The 26,389-nt window shown below is 38.2% G+C and overlaps 1 protein-coding gene across 4 annotated transcripts in view; it reads left to right on the forward strand.

The window, feature by feature from the left end:
• arhgap42 (Rho GTPase activating protein 42) overlaps positions 1-26,389 on the forward strand; it is a 210,307-nt gene that overhangs the window by 93,820 nt on the left and 90,098 nt on the right. For all 4 annotated transcript variants that reach the window (XM_062977124.1, XM_003219305.4, XM_062977123.1 and 1 more), the window contains exon 4: positions 21,731-21,802. In XM_062977124.1, coding sequence (XP_062833194.1) covers positions 21,731-21,802 — 72 coding nt within the window. The remainder of the gene's footprint in view (positions 1-21,730; positions 21,803-26,389) is intronic.

Below are 26,389 nucleotides of genomic sequence, written 5' to 3' on the forward strand. Positions count from 1 at the left end.
TAGAACCATAGACTCTCAGACACAAGGGCCATCTAGTCTATGCCTCTGCCATACAAGAACACATAACTAAAAACTCCCAAGAGATGAACCCAACCTCTATTTAAAGACTTGCAAAAATGGAGGGATCACCAGCTTTACAAAGTAGTCCATGCCATTATCAAACAGCTCCAACAGTACAGAGATTCTTCATAATGTTTAAGTAGAAAGCCCTCTTTTATAATTTGAATCCATTGATTCGTATTCTAGTTTCTGCAACAGCATATAACAAGCTGGTTATATCTTCTACAAGGCAACCTTCTAAATATTGAAAGGTAATTTTCATGTCATCTCTCATTTTTCTCTTTTCCAAGCCGAACATACCCAACTCCCTAAGACGTTCCTCATAAGACTTGTATTCCATTGTAGCACTTGTTAAAGTTGATGCAATTACTTCATCATCATTCTTGAAGTATGTAAATGTATTGGGAAAGATAGGGCTGTTTTACCCTGTTTCCCCTAAAATAAGACATCCTCAGAAAATAAGACCTAGTAGAGTAGAACACCAGAGCATGCAGGTTTGGTAAATGTATGTACCATAGATTGTTGTACATAGAAATAGAAATAATGGTAGTAACAAGAAATTCTTGATAGGATTCACAGTTTGTCTGGTTATGCTGGTTTGTGATGACAACTACTGTACACTATATAATAAATGTTCATTTTTTGTTCAACAATAAATGTGAATTCTTCTCCATGGAAAAATAAGACATCTCCTGAAAATAAGAGCATCTTTGGGAGCAAAAATTAATATAAGACACTGTCTTATTTTCAGGGAAACACGGTAGTAAAAAATGTTTTATCGTTGAAAGATCAATTGGTGATCTACAACAGACTCAAAACTAACTTTTTAATCAAACACTACTTTTTATCATCCTGGAAAAGGTCATGTTCCCTACATACTCCCCATACTCCCTTCCAATCTCTGTACATTAAATGTAAGTATATGCCCTTATTTGAACAGTTGAGAGCCTTCAAACCCTCTTGTTAGTTGATCTTCTGGATAATCATTTTACACATTTCCCACCACCGTCATATCAATCTCTTGTGGTTGGGAACCATGCATTTTCATCACATTTTCCCAACAGAGCTGAGAACGGCATAGATATTTTTTCCCGCTCCATCTCACAACTCCCCTGTGAGCAACTGCTCTAGGATCATCCAGTAGGTTTTATGGCTAAGCCCAGATTTAACTGGAATCTTCCTTGTCTGATACCTATATCCTGTCTTTTCCAACTTCCTACACTTAAGATGCGCTGGACTACAGCTTCAATTAGCTCCAGCCACCATGGCCATGCCACTTGTAGATAATGAGCCTTGTAGCTCCACATCGAGCAGTATTTTTCAACTTGGGGTTCCCAGATGTTTTGGCCCTCAGCTCCCAGAAATCCTAACAGCTGGTAAACTGGCTGGGATTTCTGGGAGTTGTAGGCCAAAAACATCTGAGGACACCGGGTTGAGAACTGGCATAGAGGCTTCCAGAAGCTTACAAACCACTGTGACATATCAGTGGCATAGACTCTTTTTGTGATGTTTGGCTAAGCTTCAGCGGCTGTTTTGCTTTATGTGTGTTGTAATTAATAGTGTGTTAAAACTTCCTTTATTCAAGCAGTCCATATGTACTTTTTAAGCTTAATAATACCAAATTTTGACTAACATTGCTTTCCAGCCTTTGCTGTGTTTCTCTTGGTAAAAAAGATCACAAGTTTAAGTTTAAGAGAAAAGCTTTTAGCAAAGGCAATGATTTTTAAAGCCTAAGATGAAAGTTGGAGTCAGTAAATATACTTATATAGTGAAGGATCAGACTCCTTGAATTCTTGGCATGCTTCTACCTCATAGTTTTCCTTCTAGGGTAAAAAGCTTTCAAACCTTTAAATTTTACATAGCACAGCTATTAATCTATAATGGTGTTTTCAGTGATTTTTGAATAGACCTATTTTCCAACTTGGGCTTGATTTTCCTAAATGAGCATTGTTCTACTGTACAGCTGACAAGACACTAAGCCAAAAATTCAAATATTGCTTTCCTCTACTACCTCTTTGTATACAGATTAATGTTCTATCATTTTAAGAAGTAAAATTGAAAGACGAATTCAAAGTATAGGTCAAACAACACTTTGATTATTGAAATCATTACTACAGCTTTCATTAAAGAAATTTATGCTGGAATAACAATGCTTTGAAGTTGGATGGCCATAGCAGCAGGCAAAAGATCAATTAGTAATCTTTCTGGTCATGAGCTGAAAATACCGTATCTAAAATTCTCAGTGTCTCCATCATGATGGCTTTATTATACCTTCAGTTTCACATATTATATTGTTAAATAGCAGAAATAACAGAGCTCAGTAAACAATGCAGACCATGGGGATTGTCAAAATGGAATTAATCAGAGTCACTAAAACATATCAGGATACAACTGAATATTTAATTCTTATTTCACACCAGCAATACCTGTTTCTGGAGAGTGCAAGCAAAGGGGTGCTTATGTATTCCTGCCTTCCTTGTAGGCTTCCTTGTTGGTTGAGAATAGATTTATAGCCTAGATAGGACTTTAGTGTGATGCAGTAAGTCTTTTCCTAACTTCCTAATAATCAAATCTTCCTCATCCTGGTTACTCCTTACATTTTGGAGCTTCCCCTGTAACAACCAGGAACTATTGTATCAATAATCTAATTGGAAATATAACTATTGTTCTTGATCCATGTAGTATAACCCCCCCATGGACTTGATATTCACAGTTTCACTAACCTACACTCCAAAAAAAACCTATCACAGAACTGTTTATGGATATTTCTAGGTCCTCTCATGCTATTCTTGAGTATTCTTCCAGTACCTCAAAGTAAAATCAAATTATAGCCTTCACTATTATCCAAAGTTTGAGGTATCCTCAGGGATGGGTAGGGTGTGTTGCCTTGGAATGTATCTTCCATAAATATGGGGATTGTACTGTAATGCAAACAGGCAATTAGGTTATCAGCTGAAACTATATAGGACATTCAGTCATAACCATAAGCACTGCACATCTTTGAGTTTTTTTTACTTGTGGACTGCAAGTATTTTATTTATGTATTAGGCCAGAAATGCTGGGAAATGTAGTCAGTTTGTGAAATGGTCCATGTCTTACATTTTTTTTATCAGTTCCATGAAACTGCGTTTGAAGACCAGTCTGTTCCTGCAGACCTATCCAGTCAATTTGAACTTGTGAATTTTAACCTGCATTTTATCTGTGTATTTTGTTATATGAATTTTAATAGTGTTCTGTTTTTATCATGTTATACCCTATCTCAAGTCATAAGGAGAGGTGGGTAATAAATAAATGATTGTTAGTAATGCTACTGTTATTTAAAATATATAGGTTGAATATAAATTTACAATGAAATTAGATTTGGGTGTGCTATTTAAATATTTGAAAACGATCCCTCAGTTTTAAACAACTTGCCAGTGCCTCTTCCATATGTCAGCCTGCTACCTGCCTACATTTTTTGTATTTTTGGACATTAGTGAAAACTGTCCTTGGAAACTCACTGCTCTTTAAAAGTCACATGAGGACCTACATTTGTTATTCCTATGGCAGAAATGCATCTTTTTGGATTCCAAGCTCTTTTTGACAGCAGGAAATGGACAATCTCATCAGTTCTCCAGTCCAGGTTTTGAATATTACTGTTCCAGCTCCATCTCATTGAAAGCACTAAATCGGCCATGGGAAGAAAAAAAATCCCTCTAGATGTGAGCTTCCTACTAAACTAGGGCAGGTAGCACCAGATGCTATTATTCTTGGAACAGCTGGCTATTCTGCATGTCCTGGCTCTTCTTGATAGCAGTGCTGAATATGCATCAGTGACAAACTTTGAAATACATGATTTCCCTCTCTTCCTATATTCTGAGATAGCAGATTCTAAGGAGCAGTATCTTGTGTGACCTTTGAGCATGTTGGGATTTTTTTTTAGGACACGAACATGATGCATTCTTACAGTATGTTTTAACGTATTATACAGTTGTCCGTCTAATCCACAGTTTATCTGTCCACAGATTCAACCATCCATAGTTTGAAAATATATATTTTTTAATTCCCAAAGCAACTTTTGAATTTTGCCATTTTATGTAAGGGAAATCATTTACTACATCACTGTATATAATGGAATTTGAGCGTCCATTGATTTTGGTATCAATAGGAGATATTGAAACTGAAATCTTGCAAATACCAAGGGTCCACTGTAGAATCATAGACTCATAGAGTTGGAAGAGACCTTATGGGCCATCCAATTCAACCCCCTGCCAAGAAGCAGAAAAATCACATTCAAAGCACCCCCAATAGATGACCATCCAGCCTCTGCTTAAAAGCATCCAAAGAAGGAGCCTCCACCATAGTCTGGGGCAGAGAGTTCCACTGCTGAACAGCTCTCACAGTGAGAAAATTCTTCCTAATGTTCAGGTGGAATCTCCTTTCATGTAGTTTGAAGCCATTGTTCCGTGTCCTAGTCTCCAGGGCAGCAGAAAACAAGCTTGCTCCCTCCTCCCTATGACTTCCCCTCACATATTTATACATGGCCACCATGTCTCCTCTCAGTCTTCTCGTCTGCAGGTTAAACATGCCCAGCTCTTTCAGCCACTCCTCATAGGGCTTTTTCTCCAGACCCTTGATCATATTAGTCGCCCTCCTGTGGACACCTTCCACCTTGTCAACATCTTCCTTAAATGTGTGTGTGTGTTTTTCCTAACACAAATATCTGCTCAGAAGCATATTTCAAACTGCTTATTCCATGCACAGAACCTTGATTTTTGCATGCAGCATTATAATCAGTATCATCTAAATTCTTTTTTGAGAGAGCAAAATAATAGATATTCTGTAGTCACATTGGATTCCTATTTTAGTTTAAACTTTAGACAGAATTACTTTTTTCCAAAAAATGATCTGATAGATGAAGACACCCATGTAATATTCTGTCATAGTCATCTACAGTCAGGAATAAGTCATGTTGCATGGTCTTAGTACTTCTTTTTAATAGCTAATGAAAAATGGCTTTAAGTACAGAGTTGCTTTTCAAGAGTGTTTGTCTACAGTGACATGTGGAATAAGGGAGAATCACGTATTTTCTTCCATAAGGAACATAAAGGGGCACGTGAAACCTTGTTGTTCTTCCTTTCAAAAGATTAATAGAGCTATAACAGCCACACTTCACTGTCTTTCACATCCTTTAGGCTTTCATTTTGATTTCTTTAGAAAATCTGAGAGCAAGGCTTTTTTGGTATACAATTATTCATGTTGACTATTTTGGATGCTGCTATATTCCTTGTTTTGTTTGATCATCTTTCATTTCATTGCTTTAATAGTCTGAATTTACTGTTGTAGGTTTTAATATCTTCTAGAAAGCCATTTCTTTTCAAGCAATTAAAAACAGTTCCTTCTTTTTCCTGGAGCCCCCCGTGGTGCAGCAGATTAAACCGCTGAGCTGCTAAACTTGCGGACTGAAAGGTCAGCAATTCGAATCTGGGAAGCGGAGTGAGCTCCCGCTGTTAGCCCCAGTTTCTGCCAGTCTAGCAGTTTAAAAACATGCAAATGCGAGTAGATCGATAGGTACTGCTCTGGTGGGAAGGTAACGGCGCTCCATGCAGTCATGCCAGTGGCCACATGACCTTGGAAGTGTCTACAGACAACACCGGCTCTTTGGCTTAGAAATGGAGATGAGCACCAACCACCAGAGTAGGACACAACTAGATAATGTCAGGGGAAAACCTTTACTTTTACCTCTTCTTTCTCCTAGTAGCTTCCATTTAATTGAATGCATTGGAGCAGTGTTAGAGAAGGACAAAAAAAGCCCTTATCTATTACCCACCAAATGTTGAAGTGTCATTCCCATCACCTCTGATCACTTTCCATATTGCTAAACATATATAACAATAACTGGCTGTCCTATTTCTGCCAACAGATTTTAATTAGCTTAGCCATGATCTCATCATCCTTTCCGAGCCAGCATTCCCTGAATTCTTTTTCTTTCCTTTCTCTTTCTCCTCCTTTTCTTTTATTTCTTTCTTTGCCTTTCAACACCAGGGAAAAATGGTCTATTGGAAGTCTATAGAACTTGCCATACAAGACTGTCATTGGGTATGACATGGATTGAAAGTAATGATATCAGGACTAGCAAGTGGTATTAGCATGGTAAGTATATCCAAGGGCAGTTCTATGATACCACCTATTTTTGTATTGGATTATTAGTGTGTTTAGACTGGTTCTCCCAAGTTCTTTAATTCATTTGTCACATAGTCCTCATCCAGCTGCATATGCTGGGAAGTACACTTTATGCAGTAAGAGTGGGTAGCTGTGCCCTCAAGTGAAACTGTGACTGCAGAAACAAGTTATTCTAATTGTAATTTTAAAAGCAAACAGTGTTGATATAATGTATCAATTTGAAACATCAAGCATTCAGACATCAGTCAAAACTCCATGCAAATAGAGATGCCTAGGACAGATACATGTATGTGCACATATACATGTACTTTGTGTGTGTGCTATTACTACTACTACTACTACTATTTATTTTTATGTCATCAGTGCTTTACAAGTCTCTTCACAAACATTAATGGCCTCTACAACTTACATATTCAATAAAAATTTAAAAACCTACATTGAATATGTTATTTTTGTTCCATAAACCTATTTAGGGCATTCTAAAAATTAATGGATTTAGAAAATTGCCTCACAGAAGCTTGTTATTATATTGAGTCTCTGTTTGGCATGTTTTGGTCTTGGATGAGATGGTGGACAGGAGAGAAAAATTGTATCCATGAGACCCCGTATTGCTTACTCCTGATACATAATCCTAGAATTCCTAGAGCTGGAAGAGACCCCCAAGGGCCATCCAGTCCAACCCTCTGCCATACAAGGAGGCACAATCAAAGCATTCCCAATAGGCAGTTTATGTGGAAAAGCCTCCAGACTCTCAGGCAGCCTATGCCACTCTCCGACAGCTTTTACTCTCAGGAAGTTCTTCCTAGTCTTCCAAATCGCTTCCCCTGCCATTTGAAACCATTGCTCCCTTGTGCCCTGGTCTCTAGAGCAGCAGAAAGTCAGTTTCCCATCTTTTCTTCACTTTCTGCCTCTGAAAGAGAAGAGGAAAGAGCAAGGAGGGGACTTGGGGAGGACTCCCTTCCTCCTGTCCCGCCCATCTCGCTCTGGTCCACCATGCGGCCCTAAAGTTAGAAAGTTTGCCCATGCTTGCACTAAACCCTATAATATATACACAAGCTAAACTTCAACATCTTACCCTTGTTTTTGACTTCACGGCTTGGGGCATACTATAATTCTCCTCTTAGAACTTTCTCAAATCACCATTTCCTTTCTAATGGAGTTGGGATATTGGTTTTTCACTTATTACTACCATATATACTTGAGTATAAGCTGACCCGAATATAAGCCGAGGCACCTAATTGACTCGAGTATAAGAGGAGGGTGGGAAATGCAGCAGCTACTGGTAATTTTTTTTAAAAAAAATAGATACCAATATAATACCATTGAGGCATCAGTAGGTTAAATGTTTTTGAATATTTACATAAAACTGTCATTTAACATAAGACTGTCCAACTCTGATTATCTATATACTTGAGTATAAGCCTAAAAAGGGCTGGAAAACTTGGCTTATACTAAAGTATATACAGTATCTGCCTTTGAAGCCTATTATCAAGCAGAAAGGAAGACAGAAATGCCATGCACAAGGATATTTGTTTCCAAAACAAAATCAAACTAGTACCTTCTGGTTATTTATGGCCACCCCCATCCCGCAATATGAATTCCAGTGTATTGAAGTTCAGCATAAAAGTGATTGATATGTTTTAGGTTATAATGTGCACAGTGGCGAGACTTATCATCACAAGGAATTGGAAGATAGCAACCATTTCATGCTGGAAGCATGGTATGGGGAAATATGGAACATAACCTTAAATGATAAACTATCATTGGAAATGTGGATGTTTAGGGGGGGAATTAAAAGATCAGAATTGGACTCATATTGGTCGGCTTTCATTAAATATATTTTAGAGAGTGATAAGGGAAAATCATACAACCCTGTTGGTCAGGAATTTTGGATGTGGCATTTGTTTAGTGGTTGACTAAATGTATGGCAGAGGAAACAATACTTGTTCAGGCCTAGGTTATGTGTTTGTGAAATGTTTATTATTTTGAATTCTTTTCCCACTTAATTATTTTAATTATTTAATTAAAATGAATTAAAAATAATAATTAAAAAATAATGTGCATGTCTTGCATTGCTTGACCTCAATGGGAAGTCAGTCCCTACCCCAAATGAAAGCAACTAGATCATTGCATCAACAATGATACAAGTATTTTTATATTAACTAGGGCATGTCCCCCAGTGGCAAAAAATAATGAGCATTTTATTTTATTTACTGTAGTTTATTTGATCCTTGCTGATTTTTTTCTTATTAAAAAAGTACCAACGAGCCTACAAGCCAAGTGGTTGACATTTGGAGGACACAATTTACAGTGGTTCAAGTAACTGCCGCAGAATGACTTCTTTGGAGGTCTAAATTTTAGTGGATTATACAAGACATGGCTTTGAGGTTAAAATGACTTGTCCTGGTGCATGAGAGATAAATAAAATAAATATTGATCTGACAAGCATCCAGCAGGATAATACTCGAACAAGAGAAGATGGAAGGAATTAAGCCCTTTTGGCAGGGGATTGGACTGGATGGCCCTTGTGATCCCTCCCAACTGTATTATTCTCTTATTTGTATATCATAATCAGGTGTGTTCCCCTGGCATGGCACATATATATCCATGCTTTTGGCACTCGTGGCATAAACTGACAACCCATGAATGTTATATGAAGCAAGGTAGTTTCTGTATTTTACTTGTGTTGTTCCTTCTAGCATGCAGTCAAGGTGACAGAAAAAATATAAAAACAATTAAAACCACTTTAATATGTAAAGCCAAAAGTAATGAGGCAAATACAGCTAGAACAATGTGAGCCTAAAAGCAACAAGACTAAACCTGCCTGTAATTAAAAGCAAACAAACCCTTGATGTGCTGATGGAAGAAGACCAGAAAAGGAAGCAAATAAAACTTTCAGAGAAATGCATTCAATTTTCTGTTTGCCACTGTTGGAAAAGACCCCTCTTTAATCTTTTATATCTAAGAGCCTTGTGGATTTGCTCCACAATAACCATTAAGATGGAACAAGCTATCTTTAATAGTATCATCTCTATTCAGTTCCACTATAACAAACTCAACCCACCTATGGAAGCATGTTTCCTTGAACAGAATTAATGCATCCATTATTTATTTCATATGGGATAACACACAATGTTATTAACACTCAATTCTATTTACAGCAACAGAGTGATTCCTGGTGGCCTCCAGATTTTGATAGTCTTTCTCTCAATGCAGTGAGATTTCTGACCCAGGCCTTTGAGAAAATGCTTTCATAGAATCATAGAGTTGAAAGAGATCTCACAGGCCATCCTGTCCAACCCCCTGCCAAGAAGCAGGAAAATCACATTCAAAGCACCCCCGACAGATCTCTGCTTAAAAGCCTCCAAAGAAGGAGTCTCCACCACTTTCTGTAATGAGGGAAAAGCATGTGTAGTACGTATTTTCTCACCAGTGCTGCATACATGTATGAGATGGAGGAAGATCATATCTCAGTCACAAAGTTCTCTCTTAGTATGCAGAAGGGCAAAAATTCCATCACTGTCCATTTTCAAAGGAGGTGATGAAACATCTATTTGAGACTCAGAAAACCTGCCACTAATCAATGTTAGCAAAACGAAGTTAGGTCAAGAAATGTATGACATCAGGCAGCTTCCGAAATGAACAAGAATATAGGACTTCAGTTTTAGAATTTCAGTCATTTTATAAATTTTAAGTGCTAAGTTGAAATAATACAGGTTTAATTGAAGTAGTACTTGACCTCTTGAAAATTGACCTGTTAAGGTTAAATATGCTGTTCATTAATTTATTAACATGGTGAGTCTGATGGAATAAGAGAGGCTTAATAAAGCAGCAGACTCCTTGATTTAACCTGTATTTTTGTGAAGTTGTCCTCTGAACCAGTATAATCACTGTTTCTGTATTTCAGCTTTCACACAAGGTACCAGGGTAGTGTGGTGGTTGGTCTAAGAAGTTCAAATTCCTACTCAACCTTTCTCAGCCTCCAAGGAAGTCAGCGGCAACTCCCCTTCTCCCCAACCAAATCCTATTTTTAAAACCCTCTATAATAGGGTTACCTTAGGGTTGCCTCCGGTGGCTCAGTGTGTTCAAGCACTGAGCTGCTGAACTTGCAGACCGAAAGGTCCCAGGTTCAAACCCGGGGAGCGGAGTGAGTGCCCGTTGTTACTTGTGATACTTTGAATTTTGAAGGATGTGTCTAATCCCTGTTGTGTACATATCAGAAAATCTGTTGCTCTATACAGAGCAAACTGAGCTCTTCGGATGCCTGAGCATCCCAATGTTCATTTGAACAGGATGATGTTTGTATGAGTGCTGCCTTTGAGGCATGTAAATGCTTGACATGCACACTGCTGCAGTCTCACTCTTAAGCTATTATAAAACAAACAATGCGGGGAGTATGGGAAGGTCACATCAGCTGTAGAGTGGGTGGTGGGTGTTCTCCAAGCTTTGGCAGATCTTTCCATTTGAGGGACAGGGTGTAATACAGTCTAAATATGCTTGGAATGCTTTGATAATAATGGAAAGAGAGTCATTTTCTTGCCTGGCTGATGGGGTTATTAGTTCCAGACCAGAGTTTAGAAATGTTGTATATTTGGACTGGATTTCCCAGAATCCCCTAGTCATTGTCTTAGAACTTACCATAATGGCAAGAGTATTCTGAATGTGGTAGGATTAAATAGCTTTTCAAAGTACAGTATAATCAAATCTGAGCTTTATGACGTAAAAGTCTCTTGCCAGGGCCTCTAGATTACCTATCTTTGCTTTTGAGAAGACTGACTTAGTAGGATCACTAATAGGGTTACATCAGGTGGATTTTATTCTCTGTATTCACAGCATTTTGATCAGAAGACCCTGGACACCAAGACAGATGTGGTCAGTGGGATTTGCCCAAGGTCTCCCAGTAGGTTTCCATGGTTGAACTCGGACTCAAACCATTGCTCTTTGGAGATGTGAACTCCATATATCATGTTGACCCTGTACACCAAGATACTGTTCCCAGTATTCTCAACATCCGTATCAAGATCTAATTCATTCCTCATCTGGAGGAAGTAATGCAAATTAAATTAATAAAAGTCCTCAGGTTTTGAGGCTCTTTTATATTTTTATTTTTCTCCCTTGTATTACTATCCCACTGTCACTCAAGAAGCTTTTGTTTGTAGATCTTTGGTATCTGTGCCAACACCTGGGTAGGTTGAAATCTTTACTTCTTTGTTTCTGACCACTGCGGTGTTATGATTAATCCTTCGCACTACAAAGAAAGCTCAATGGAAAGAGCCACACGGAAATCTTTTTGATCTTTTAGTCCAAACTGTGTGCAAAGATGTGTTTTAACTTCACTGCACAGAACTCCTTTGCAACCTCCCTGCCAGAAAAGATATTACAAATGGTATTGATTGCAGAGCATGATATACAGTAAGATTATTTTTTATTGCTTTTCACTTTGTTCGGTAAGCAGCACGGCACACATTAGAGTGAAACCGAACACCGCTCACTAAGGCCTCAAAGCAGAGCACACCTTCTTACAGCATTTGAAATCATGTCTTTTTTTAAAAAAGGTGCACCGCACTACTTCGTGCTCTCTGTCTAGAAACACTTCCTCTGTGGGAGTGGGAGAGATAATATTGCTAGGCTGGGTTCAGCCAAAGTGCAAGCTGATAGTGGCAGGGGATTCTAAATGGTAGAGCCACTGGCTCTTTCCAATTTATCAAACTAATCCTGTTTCTGAGTTTCATGTCTTTTCCACCAAAGCTCTTTGCTGAAATGAGTACAGTACAACCCCTGTATCTACAGGAGATACATTCCTGGACTATGTTTGGATAGGATACACAAAACTGTAGATAATAGCAAACCTTACTGAGAAAGGACTTTCAGTCTAAGAATACTATAGAGTCATTCTGGAGGACATAGAAAATGTCTAGAGAGGACACATTTTGTCAGACAGAGGGGAATTTACATTTTCCTCACAAAAACATGATTTTTCATCAAGAAAATCCTCTGTGTGTATTTCTATACAGAATAACTTCTATTTACAGTAAGAGGGATAATAAGTAAAAATTGCATAGGGATATTTCTGTTCACTCACACTGAGGAGAAAACAGAATTTATTCATGGGTGAAATAGCTTCATATTGGCATCTATAGAGAATATAAACAATAGTGAGTGAAAAGTAATAAATGATGTGTCAAAATGACAGAAAAAGCAAACATAGTTTGTGACAATTCGCTTAAATCTATATGCTTAAGCATACACATACAACTTTAGGTAACTATTCATAGCAGTAGTAACTAAGAGGGTGATTAAGATGAGGAAGATATCACACATGCACTTGGAGCATTTTTCTTTTGGGACTCAACTTTTTCATATTTGAATACTTGGGATTTGGGAAAATTCTGGGTAGGGCAATCAACAGGGCTTGCAATGCAGTTGATCCTCTGTAGCCACAGAATCTGCATCCATGGAATCAACCACCCAAGGCTTGAAAATATTGTGCTTTTTTTAAAAAAAAAAATCCAAACAGCAAACTTTTACTATGCCAGTGTATATAATGGGACTTGGGCATACATGGGGTCCTGGAATCAAACCACAGAAGAAGCCAAGAAACCATTGTACTCTCATCCATATAGATCCAAGCCATGGTTATATACATCAAGAGGAATTTGAAATGTTTACAAACATAGTTTCTTAGGGGGTTTTTGGGGGGAGGGGTGAACTGCTTCTACATTGATTTTGTATCCGGTTTTAGTATAACTTACCAAGTGATCGCAGTTCTGTTATCTCTTGATGCAGAAATGGTTAGTTGGTTCACGATCGCATATTCACGGATGGTTGAATCTGAATATGGAGGGCCAATTGTACTTGGCAGTCCCTTTTAGCAATAAGGCTGTGATCATTGTGGAGTGTATGCTTTCTGATATAGGACACTTGAGTCTAAAATTCAAAAGATCCATATTGTATGTATGCAACATCTATATTCCTTTAAATCTTCTGACATGTTTTCTTCTTTGCTGTGAGTAGAGCTGTGGACAATGCATAACACAGCTTGATTTAATAACCTAGGCTTGCTGGAGACTAGAAAATGTTCCCATGAGGTCCTGGTCCAGTCTGTAAATCTCTACTGGGCCATCCCTTCATATTACAGTTAACACACATTTGCTTTGCTTCTAGGATATTTTATGATCCGTGTGATGTAAACCTGTGTCTTGCCTTTCCTGAATGCAGAGTTGCACAGTAGTCTCAAGTTTAAGGCTCCCGGGCATCGTACCATTAGAAACAACTATGCTGATTTTGGCTGGGTGCCTGGACATGTCCATTCATGAAAGCTCTCTGTAAGACACAACTTTCAAGTACATTCTTCCCGTTCAAAAGTTATGCTTGCATGCATGCGTTCTGCTGTGGTTCCTTAACCCCAAACAGTATTTTTGCGGGTCAGTGGCACTCAATGTAAGGATAATGAATAAAAAAAACCCTTATTTTGCTAATATGTTTTTTCAGGCTTTAGCACATCAAATACTACCCAAGGTTTTTAGATGGTAAGCTTCTTGAAGGCAAGGAGCATTTTGTAAAAAGGAAAATTCACACTGGTTGAGAATCCTTTATTAGAAATGCTTGGGACCAGAAATGTTTTGAATTTTGGATCCCCCCCCCCCCCTCCAGATTTTGAAATACCTATATTTGGATATACAGTAGAGTCTCACTTATCCAAGCCTTGCTTATCCAAGTTTCTGGATTATCCAAGCCATTTTTGTAGTCAATGTTTTCAATATATCGTGATATTTTGGTGCTAAATTCATAAATACAGTAATTACAACATAACATTACTGTGTATTGAACTGCTTTTTCTGTCAAATTTGTTGTAAAAAATGATGTTTTGGTGCTTAATTTGTAAAATCATAACCTAATTTGATGTTTAATAGGCTTTTCCTTAATCCCTCCTTATTGTCCAAGATATTTGCTTATCCAAGCTTCTGCCGGCCCGTTTAGCTTGGATAAGTGAGACATATATAATGAAATATCATGGTGATGGGACCCATCTAAACACAAATTTCATTTATGTTTCATATACACCTTATACCTATAGCCTGAAGATACTTTTATATACAATAGTTTAGTAATTGTATGTATGAAACATAGTTGGTGTACATTGAACCATCAAAAAACAAAGGAAGTCACTATCTCATTAATCCGTGTGGACATTCTCAGGTTTTGAAATTCCATATAAGTGGTGCTCAACCTGTACTTCATTGTTAATTAAAAGGAAAGATAGGTGAAATAATTGAAATAAATCAAGTCATTCCAACATTATTTGTTTTACATGAACAATTACAGACACCAGACATGAGAGCATCAGGTACAGTTAAATCAGTGGCTGTTTTTGTTTATTAAGAACACTTTTGGGGAACAATAACTGATTAGAAGTTATTAAGACAAACCAGTAAGGAACTGGGCAGCATAAAAAAAAATTTTCTGGCACAAGATGAATAAATTTATCTTTGTGGCATATGTTTCATGGTCTGGAGTCCATTTCATCAGATGAATTGAATGTTATTCCTGGTCATCTTTTGTGTCTGTTTTCTTTTCACTCACAAGTTCTGCTACTTAGTAGAGATGAAGTCACAAAGCATTAAGTGGTGTTCTCAAATGACAGTGAAATGCAAAAAATATAGTCTGTGGTAAATCTGTGTAAAACTATATACCTGTCAAGTAGGGTTAATACTTACTCATCTAATGATGCAAGAAATAGGTAATGAATGCTTGTGCCATAATAAATCTTTCTGACCTTGGTGCCGCAAGGCTTCCTGGAATGTTTGTTGTGACAGCCTACCATAGATATCTTTCCGGAAGCTGTTGCCATGAAATACAAAGAAATTAACCTAGCAAATATTACGTATTCCAGACATTGTTCAAAGCGACAGTAATGTTTCCTTTATACTGGTGTCATACAAAAACATTTTGTGCCAGGTCAGTGTTGAATCAGAATAAATATCAAAATGTGACATTATGGTTCAAATTTTATTAGGAATTTTCATATATTTAAGTTTAGTTTATATGTGGGAAAACTCTTTTTCAAGGAGTTGACATGTCCTTCCTTCCTCCCCTTGCAGTGCCTAAAGTCTTCTTTTGACTTACTAAAAATCACCTGAAGACACTCTACATGACCTTTCTATATTTTGCAGTGAATTGGCACGCTCGGAGAAGCATCTGGATACATCCCCTTAGCCAAAAACAATATTGTGTCATCATTATTGCAGTGTGCAATGGATTAACTCCTTGTGAACTGCTGACCTGAAGGTTGGGTTGCTGACCTGAAGGTTGCCGCGAGACAGGGTGAGCTTCCGTCTGCCAGCTCTAGCTTGCGGCGACATGAGAGAAGCCTCCCAGTAACACATCCAGGCAATGTCTCTGTAGATAGCCAAAAACGACTTTCAGTATGTTCTCAAGTCATTTCTGACACGATATAAAAATAAATCAGTATTAAGACCTGCCTGGGTTCCTAGATCTGCAGTGGCCATTTTGCGTTTGGTTAAATGGATGCAAAGCATGGAAGAACCATACAGAGTGGCTTTAGTAATTCAGGGTGGAGAATATATGGCTCAGTGCACCATGGTCCTCATGCAGATGTTTAGCACATGCTAAGATGCTAAATTGAGACCACAGATATTATTGCAGATGTCATTACCATACATAGACAAAGATACCATGTGCAAAAATTCATATCCAGCATTAAATTAATTGGTAAACAACATCAGCTTCTTTATCAATGGCTACAAAATTTAATTATAGCAAGAACTAATTGTACAGTTTATCCCATTTCTTTTATTTTCAAGTGATTAAATCATATTGAGTGCTATCATAATTTTGTTTAAAATGGTTGCACATTTAATGTAGCATTAAATGCCTATCAGTCTAGCAAAATGGAAATAAAAATGCTGCCTGGGACAGAATAAATATTATCTAGTATTTCCATTCTGAAATGCAGAGAACAGCAAAGGAGAGCCTATGAAGTAAAAGTAAGAAACTGATCTGGCCTGGGCACCAAAAGATTGTGTCTTCCAAAAGAAATGACAGATTGGATTGTCTGAAAACAGCCAGGTGGCCTTTTCCCTCCAATTCTAATACTTATTCTGATGCAGCAGTTCATCCTGTCTTTCTGAATGTGACAAAGTGAAATGTGGTGAATTCTATAATTTTTATTTGTATCAGGAGTGACTTGAGAAACTGCAAGTCGCTTCTGGTGTGAGAGAGTTGGCTATCTTCAAGGACATCCGAATGTTTCGATGTTTTACCATCCTTGTGGGAGGCTTCTCTCATGTCCCTCCATAGGGAGCTAGAGCTGACAGATGGGAGCTTACTCCGCTCCTCAAATTCAAACTGCTGACCTTCTGGTCAGCAGTTCTGTCAGCACAAGAGTTTAACCCATTGTGCTACTGGAGACTCAGTGAATTCAGATGTGGTTAATTCTAGAGCCCCAGTGCTCTCGTCGTCGTCTCACTTGTTCAGTCGTTTTCAACTCTTCATGACCTCATGGACCAGTCCACGCCAGAGCTCCCTGTTGGCTGTCACCGTCCCCAGTTCCTTCAAGGTCGAGCCAGTCACTTCAAGGATACCGTCCATCCATCTCGCCCTTGGTCGTCCTCTCTTCCTTTTTCCTTCCATTTTCCCCAGCATCATTATCTTCTCCAAGCTTTCCTGTCTCCTCATGATGTGGCCAAAATACTTCATCTTTGCCTCTAATATCCTTCCCTCCAGTGAGCAGTCGGGCATTATTTCCTGGAGGATGGACTGGTTGGATCTTCTTGCGGTCCAAGGCACTCTCAGGATTTTCCTCCAGCACCAAAGTTCAAAAGCGTCTATTTTCTTTCGCTCAGCGTTCCTTATGGTCCAGCTCTTGCATCCATAGGTTACTATGGGGAATACAATTGCTTTCACTATGCGGACCTTCGTTGACAGTGTGCTCTAAACCATATTAAAAAGGACCTCCACTTTTGTAAGGCCCCCATGAAAGTGAAAAAATACAATTTAAAATAATATTTTTTGTTAACATGAGAGAACACTAGGAATCTCCTAATCCTCCGACACTAGGAATCTCCAGGTCCTCCTCTATGATCAACTTCCACTGTAAATTGACAACAGAATGGTGCTGAAGGACCCAGAGATTCCTAGAAAGAATATATGAATAAAATCTGCATATAATTGAAGTTGCAAAAATTAAACCTACACATATGGAGGGCTGACTCTATTTAACTCTGTGCTTAATTGGAGAATCTGGTAAATTATTGAGTTAATTCCAAGCAGTGACTTTTCTATATTCATGGAGAAAGAGCATAACTAATAATATTTCCCAAGCCATCATAGAATCATAGAATAGTAGAGTTGGAAGAGACCTCATGGGCCATCCAGTCCAACCCCCTGCCAAGAAGCAGGAAATCGCATTCAAAGCACCCCGGACTGATGGCCATCCAGCCTCTGCTTAAAAGCCTCCAAGGAAGGAGCCTCCACCACAGCCCGGGGGAGAGAGTTCCACTGTCACTTAAAGGATATGTGGTATCTTCTCAGGATTTGCCATCTCCAGTTGGAAAATACTACATTTATGTTAAAAGTTGTGAATAGACCATTAAACACAAATAAAATAGTATAAAGAGGACCCACTGATATCATGAGCACTATCCAAAGTCACTTTCTTGCTTCATATGTGCAAGGCGGCAGTTTGTAATTGATTTTAAAAGTCATTACTAATATGTTAACATCTCTTTCCCACTTCAGCAGCCCAGCTGGCTTTAAGCACCAGCTATCAAAATATCCTTAACAGTTCATTTGGCATATTAAGTGCTCATGAGCTTAGAAGTTGATTATAGCACAACGAAATTGTTCTCCAAATAGAAATGGTATTGGGGTTTGCAAGGGGATAGCTATATTAAACATTGTTTCTAATACTAGTCTTGCCATCATATCCTACAATTAGCATTGAAATACACAAGTGTTCCACACTAAAACTTAATTACTTTAAAATAACTACAGTTCTGGGAGCTTCAGCGTAAAAATGTTTTTTCCTTCTTCAAATATTTATAAGGTTTTTTTTAAAAAGGCTGTTTTAGTCTTACAAATGCAGAATCTTGAGACAGATGGAACGACTATTTAGATTGCCCATCCAGAGAGATTGCTAGTCATAAATGAAGAGGAGTGAAACACAATAGTTGGCAAGAGATCATATTGTGGTGGGAAATTCCTTAATTTAGGAGGGGAAAAAATCATCTTTAGAATATATTTTATCCAGGCTCCTTTTTACAAATTAATATTCTTCCCTGAGCGAACCCAAATTCATTATTAATAAGTTAGTTGCATAAATTATTTATGTAAATGAATACTTGCATAATTCTGCTACTTCTTAGTTATGGGAATGGCGCTAAAGGACCCATTTTTCTCAAGGAATCTCTCTTATTTGTTGAGATGTTCTTTTGAAGTTCAGCTCACCATCCCTCTTCGCTTGAGGTTATTCAGCTGGTGACCCGGGATGGGGTCTTCTTGGTCTTGGTTCCTTAGCCATGGAAATATATTGTTATGGTGGTTATTATATGTATTATATGTATTTATATTATGCTTTTCCTCTCTCTCTCAGGGCATCTCAGTTATAGCAATCCATAGTCTACTTTTCTGTCTATGCATCTTCCAAACCTCCTTACTTATTTAACAGGAAATATTCCACCTGTGCTGCAATTTTAATTTTAATATCTATCTGCATACTATACATCCTAGTTTTCCACTCTCATATTACACTAGAACCCCAAAGTGGATGATAAAGAGAAATGATAAAATAGAAGATAACGTTATGAATAATTAACAGGGGACTTTAGAAGATGGTGGTTTCTTCTATTAGAAAAACTACAAACCTGCTATATTTTACAGTTGCAAAAGGAGGAAGAGGTAAAAGAAAGATATAGCTTTCAGGCTACTTAATTTTGGAATACTACAGGCAGTCCCCGAGTTACAAACATCTGACTTACAAACTACTCATAGTTAAAAACAAGGGTGAGACAATAGGAAGTGACAAATCTACCCCTAGGAAGATAAATTCACTCATGGAGAAATTCACTCATGGGGAAAAGGTGTCTCCACTGAACCTTTATCACCAATCCTTGTTTTCACAACAAGCCTTTTTTTCATAGTCCAATGATCAAGGGACAGAAAAAGAGATGAACTCTTCTGAACAGGGGCACAGACAGCCAAAAAAAAAAAAAAAAAAAAACACTCCAGGGTTGTTAACTCTTCCCTATGCTAGCCGAAGCTCATATATGGATGAAGTTACACTTTAAAAATATAGTTGTTCCAACTTACAAATAAATTCAGCTTAAGAACAAACTTACAGAACCTATCTTGTTCATAACTTGGGAACTGCCTTTGTTACTGATAGCCTTGTCCTCCAATTCTTGATACCATGCTTTCCCAAAAATAAGACCTAGTAGAGGTTTTGGTGAATTGCCAAATATAAGACATTCCCCAAAAATAAGACCTAGGAGGAGGAAGCCGCCGCTGACGAGGAAGACCCTCCTTCTCTTTCGCCTTCCTCGGCGGCGGCTTCCTCCTCCGCCAAGGAAGGCACGTGTGACGCGAAGGAGAAGGAGGGAAAGGTGTGTATCTTTCCCTCCTTCTCCTTCGTGCCACACATGCCTTCCTTGGCGGAGGAGGAGGGAGCAAAATAAGACATCTCCTGAAAATAAGACCTAGCGTGTCTTTGAGAGCAAAAATTAATATAAGACACTGTCTTACGTTCGGGTAAACATATCTGATCTGGCTATGATGGTGGATCCTTGTGGATGGGGGCATTAATTTTTGCATAAAATATGGTATATGGCTGGAGTGGAGAAAGTATGACTGCCAATATTTTGTAATAGCTGATCCCCCCCCACCACAAAAAAAAAAGCTGGACCAAAAAGCACTGTATCTGGCGATAAAAAGAATTTGATTAGTCTATTTTTGGAACCTTCCAAGAGAAGATTACAGGGGAATGTTGTACTGTTAAACATTACCCCCCCCCCCCTTCCAATTTTTGGCATTGGGGCAGCCGATATTGGCATTGGGGCAGCCCTCAGATATTTGATGGGACAACATTTTTACCCCTAGTTCTACCAAAGCTGTCCACTGTGACATTTAGACAATCAAAAACAGCACATAACTGAGTTAAAATATTTGCAAAAATACAGACTTAGGTTTTACACACACTCACAGTACTTGCAAGCATGCACTCCTCCTCCAATCTTAATGATGCATTCTACCAGTTTCTTTAATGAAAATAAATTGTATCACATTGTGTGGAACAGTGGAAATCTCCTGTATTACCAACTAATGTGTATTTGTATTTATTTTTGTGTCTGTATGCATCTACATGTAATCTTAAAGAGCAATGTATTGTCTGTTGCAGCCTAAGTCAAAATTTTCAAGTTTGGGTTGCAGTTGATTTACCACATAATCTATTGTATTATTTGAGTTAATGTCAGGGCTGTTAGTTGTATCTGTATACTATATTTCAATGAGTGACCAACCTATATTAAGCCCACATGTAATTTATTAAACAGTGATTTTAGTCATTAAAATTGACAGAAGTCATTCTTTAATCAGTTTTTGATCGATAATTGATAATAAATTGATAATATTGCTGATCTAAAATGCATGCAGTTAGAATATCAAAGATAAGTTGGAGCCAATGTTGAAGGAAGGCTTTCTGCTGCCTCTTCCTGTAATATATAATTTCATTGTGTTCAGCAGGATTCTGTAACCCTCCAGAGACAATTTTGGTATCGTAACTGGCTGCAAGTGGGCTAAAATAAAATGATTGGATAACTCAAACACTTGTTTTTACATACTGGCCCAGCCTACTAATACATATACAGGCAGACCACAAGTTATGAACAAGTTAGGTTCTGTAGGTTTGTTCTTCAGTCAAATTTGTTTGTAAGTCAGAACAGGTACATTTGAAATGTAACTCCAGCCAAATGTGTGTGTGTGTGTCTGTGTGTGGGTCTGTGTGTGTGTATTAGGGTTGTGCAAAACTTCATTTGCAATTCATTTTTCATTTATAATTCGTTAGATTTGTACATATGAAACAATATTTAGAAACACAATGGGCAGCCACACAAAAAAATTAAGATTCAAAACAAGAAGGGGATTATAATGATATAATGTATTCTTCATTACTTTTCATTATGTAATTGTACAAGGGGGGGTTCAACCCCCTTTATATTGCCAGGCAAGAAAAGCACAGTCAAACCACCCCCAACAGATGCCCACCCAGCCTTTGAAATACTAATAACAACAACAAGAATATAAAACCTACTAGGTAAACTTTGGAGTTACTGCCTCGCAACTTTGCCCACCTCATAGTTTTTCTTTGCCCTTTTTGATGATGTATGTTTGTTTTTGTTGAAACTTAACAAAAACATGTTTTTAAAATACACACAAATACAACAACAACAGATTTGTGTATCCTATAATTAAATGTGATTTTTTTTCATTTCAGATCCAGAATGCTAATGATGTTTTAATAGCACCTCTGGAGAAATTTCGTAAAGAACAGATAGGTGCAGCAAAAGTAAGTTATGTGCTAAAAATATTTACAGATCCAACGAATAGATTGTATTTTGTGTGCATGACATTTAATATCTAGTTCTGTAAATAGTTGCATTTGGACGTTGCACTGTACTATGACACTAGGAGAGGGAGCCACCCACTATCATTGTACTTATCGAGTCCCAGTGTAACTACACAGAAAGGATTGGAAATCAATATAAAGCATTTCTGTTTTGTCTTAACTGCCATTTCCTATATTGGCTGAACTCTAAACTGTGGTTAAGCTTAATAGTTACTAGTTGAAATGACAAAATTGCACAAAAAGTGATTTAAAGTTTGGCATCTTTCACTAAACCAGATCTATCATGGCAACAGTTTGTCCAGGTTCAGGTGTAACAATAAAGTGTGCGTAATAAAATACAATAACAAATACTGGAATCTGACGTGGGTAATCACTGTTGCCTTTGGCAATAGATCTTTTTATTCAAGCAGACTATTAGTTACAGATAGACTTGGAAAGTGTGGTTGCATTGTGTGGGAGCTGTAGTTTTTAATCTATCTGTATTGCTTTTTATTTTGATAGTGTTTAAATATTATACAGGAGCCTCCGGTGGCTCAGTGTGTTAAAGCGCTGAGCTGCTGAACTTGCAGACCGAAAGGTCCCAGGTTCAAATCCTGGGAGCGGAGTGAGCACCCGCTGTTAGCTCCAGCTTCTGCCAACCTAGCAGTTCGAAAACATGCAAATGTGAGTAGATCAATAGGTACCTCTTTGGCGGGAAGGTAACGGCGTTCCATGTAGTCATGCCGGCCACATGACCTTGGAGGTGTCTACAGACAACACCGGCTCTTCAGCTTAGAAATGGAGATGAGCACCAACCCTCAGAGTTGGACACGACTAGACTTAACATCAGGGGAAACCTTTACCTTTACCTAAATATTATACATGGTTTGTGTGTGCATGCATGTGTTAAAAACTGGTTAAATGATCTGAAGTTGGAAAAGAGATGTTTATCATTATTATGGCTGGCTTGTAAGTTTTCCAGAGGTCTATTTTAGGTCAAAGGGCTGATGTAACTCCTGTTCCGAACACAGTCTATAGTGATTTATAAGTTCCAGAATGAAATAGTATGATAGGCTAGAAGGGTTGTATCAGTTAGGGAACTGCAAATTGGTCTGCTCATGCACATTTGAAACAAAAAAATCCTTATAGTACGTAGAAAAATAGCCATTAGAGAAACACATTCAATAAAATATTCTTAACATGATATGGATCTTTAAAAGGGTGCCGCCAGTCATTTGAAGTATCTAGAATTTTGCTTAGAGTTATGCTACCTCTTTCAGTATTTGTAGAATTGTTCTTAAAACTATAGAAATCGGATACATATGTAGAACAAATAAATAACTTCTCATTTGATAGGTTATAGTGAGCGAAAATGCCTTCAAGTAACTCTGTAAATAAGCTCTGGAGCTTGTAAGAGCTGGCTCCTCCAAGTAACTGTTGTGTCATAATAAATAGGTATGTGTTCTTGAGGGCAATTTACAAGAGCTCATTTATAGGACTCCAGTGGGTCTACATACCCTAAAGGCAGTGTATCCCCTCTGAACTGGAAGACCAAACAGGGTCAACCCTGGTTAGTATTTGAATGGAAGACCACCAACAAATTCTAGGTGCTGTAGGCTGTTTGTCAGAAGAAGGAACTGGTGAAACCACCTCTGAGTGTTCCTTGTGACTTGAAGACATTTATAATACAGTGTGGTAGGGAGAAAATATATAGATAGTGACCAAATTGGTTAAGTTGTAGAATTCTTAAGTGGCTGATGTCATATAATTTGGGGATGTGAAACATAGGTAAGGAATACATTTATTAAGATGGTGTGGCTAATAAACACTGAAAGACCAATGCAGAATGAAGCCAGTATACCTCTGAATATGAGACGCTGGGGATAAATTACATATCTGCTCATATTGTGTACTGCCTGTCAGCTTCTCAGAAATGTCTGGATGAATAGTTTGGGCAAGATAGATTGTAGACTAGTCCAGCAAATGTAAACTTCAGTTCTTAAGAATGTGTTATGTTAGACCAGTGGTGCTTTTGTTGCAACCGAGGTCCAGTAACTTAGGTGATTGACAACATTTTACCATTTACAAGAAAAATTGTAACTGTTACAAGGAAAACAGAATTGTGAGGCTGAGACATTGGGAAGAGCTATATGCTCCAAAGAAATTCCTTTAGTGAACTTGTGGTTAACCTGAAGGAAAAGGCAATATCAGCCTTTTTAACCGCTGGCTAGTACTTCAGTGGAAGACCATCGACTAATGAGAGGTGCTGTAGGCTATATTTCAGAGGAAAGAAGTGGGCAAACCACCATTTGCTTGAGAAACTTCTTTGAAATTCATGGTGTCATCATAAGTCAACAGGTGACTTGAACACACATAGCTGCATAAATTAAAAATTTGAAGTTTGGAGTAAAAGGACTCTAAAACACACACAACCTTTTTTCTTTTACCATCTAGTAAACTGAATTCCATTTAATTAAATTACACCATACATTCCTTTATAAGTCAACATCATGTGTCAGTCAAAGGTGGGTTTTGGAGTCAAAATTATGGATTTTGATATGACCCATGAATAAGTCAAGTATTCTTTTGTAAGGAAGTGAAAACACTAGCATCACCTCAGGGGGCCAGATGCTTCTGGCTGCCGCTACCATTTTCCCACCCAGTCATTCAAAAAGCCCAGAGCCAGTGTCATGATGGAGAGAGTAGAGAGAGCATCTCCCTCCCCAGCTATATTAGATCATCCTCCTCCCTCCTGGTTTTCAGAAAAAAAGTCATAACCTGGCTGTGGAACCAGGCATTTGGGGAGTACCATAACCACAGTGCAATATACTTCTATGGAATCGATATAAATAAAGCAGCTTGGATGATGATTGCGGTATTTGTGCTATGTTTTTAATATGTTTTATTTTGATTTTAAAGTTTAATTGTGCTGTATATTTGTATGCTTTTATGTTTCAGTGTGGCATTGAATAATTGCCAAAACTGGAAGCCGCTCTGAGTCCCCTCTGGGGTGAGATAGAGCAGGGTAGAAATACTGTAAATAAATAATGTCTAGTACTCCATCTCTCATTTTTCATATTAGGTGAAAAGGCTAGTTATACCTGCACAGTCATGGCACATTATATCCTATTATTAATCCTTCAGCCAAATCATGAACATCTGCCACATCTCTGGGGGATCCTAATGGGCAACGTTCAGTCTGTATAGCTGAAATTTTCATGACTGATCTGGATTTGTAGTAGTTTGAAAAGTTCATTCCAGTAGAATGAAACACAGACATTAGAAGCAGGGGAACAGTAGCTGGTTCTCCCATTGAAAACAATGCATAGCATAAGGTTAGCAATACGTTATATAAAAATATCACCCTGAAATTTGCAACATTTTAAAGATCCCGGTGGCAAAGTGTGTTAAAGCACTGAGCTGCTGAACTTGCAGACCGAAAGGTCCCAGGTTCAAACCCTGGGAGCGGCGGGAGCGGCCGCTGTTAGCTCTAGCTTCTGCCAACCTAGCAGTTTGAAAACATGCCCGTGTGAGTAGATCAATAGGTACTGCTCTGGCGGGAAGGTAACAGCACTCCATGCAGTCATGCCGGCCACATGACCTTGGAGGTGTCTACGGACAACGCCGGGTCTTCAGCTTAGAAATGGAGATGAGCACCAACCCCCAGAGTCAGACATGACTGGACTTAACGTCAGGGGAAACCTTTACCTTAAAGATCTTGTAACTGAAGGGATTGAGTGGGTGTAATATAGAATGTCTGAAAATATTATCAGGGCACTTCTGCATAAATTCAAGAAAGTTCTCTTCTGTGTCTGGGTGTGTGTGTATGTCAGTAAGTCTTCATGTTCTTATAGTATTATTGTTTTTAAATGTAACTGAGTTTCTTCCTCCCCCCCCCCCCACCCTTAGAGTATCCAAACTGAGCTATACATTGGACTGCTTAGCAGTTTATTATATGTGAGTCAGACAGTGTGGGGAGAGGGGGGAGAGTGACCTCTATCATTTATAGCACAAATCATAGGAAAAATGGAGTGAGCTAAGTGGGAAAAGATTTCGAGCACGAAGTCACTTTCCTTATTTGGTCAATGTGGTTTACTGGTCCCCAGCTGGTAATGTTGTTGAGTTCATGGATTACTGTGTTGTCTGCTTTTAGGTTAAACCTTTTTGTGGTATGTTCTTATCCGTCCTGCATAGTATTTAAGAAATCCTGGTTCACGCACTCATTGGCCTGTGTCAGATGAAAGAAGATGAAGAAGCAAACGAAGATGTTTTAAAGATAATAAAGAAAGACTTTCTCCCTCCTCCCGCTTCTCTTCCGCACTGCATTCCATCTGCCTTGCTATTGCTTTTGGCACAGCAAGAGACAGATCTGTTTGTTTCTCTATTGATTTGGCTCAGTGCCTATAATAAGAATAACAATACTTTGCATTTATATAGCACTTCAGAGAGATCAAAGCATTCAGTATACATTATCTTGTTGTAGTCTTTCCAACAACCAATCCTATAAGACGAGTCATTACCACAGTCTGGTAAATAACTTTGCAAAAG

The sequence above is a fragment of the Anolis carolinensis genome, chromosome 3 (genome assembly GCF_035594765.1).
Source record: "Anolis carolinensis isolate JA03-04 chromosome 3, rAnoCar3.1.pri, whole genome shotgun sequence".
Taxonomy (NCBI): domain Eukaryota; kingdom Metazoa; phylum Chordata; class Lepidosauria; order Squamata; family Dactyloidae; genus Anolis; species Anolis carolinensis.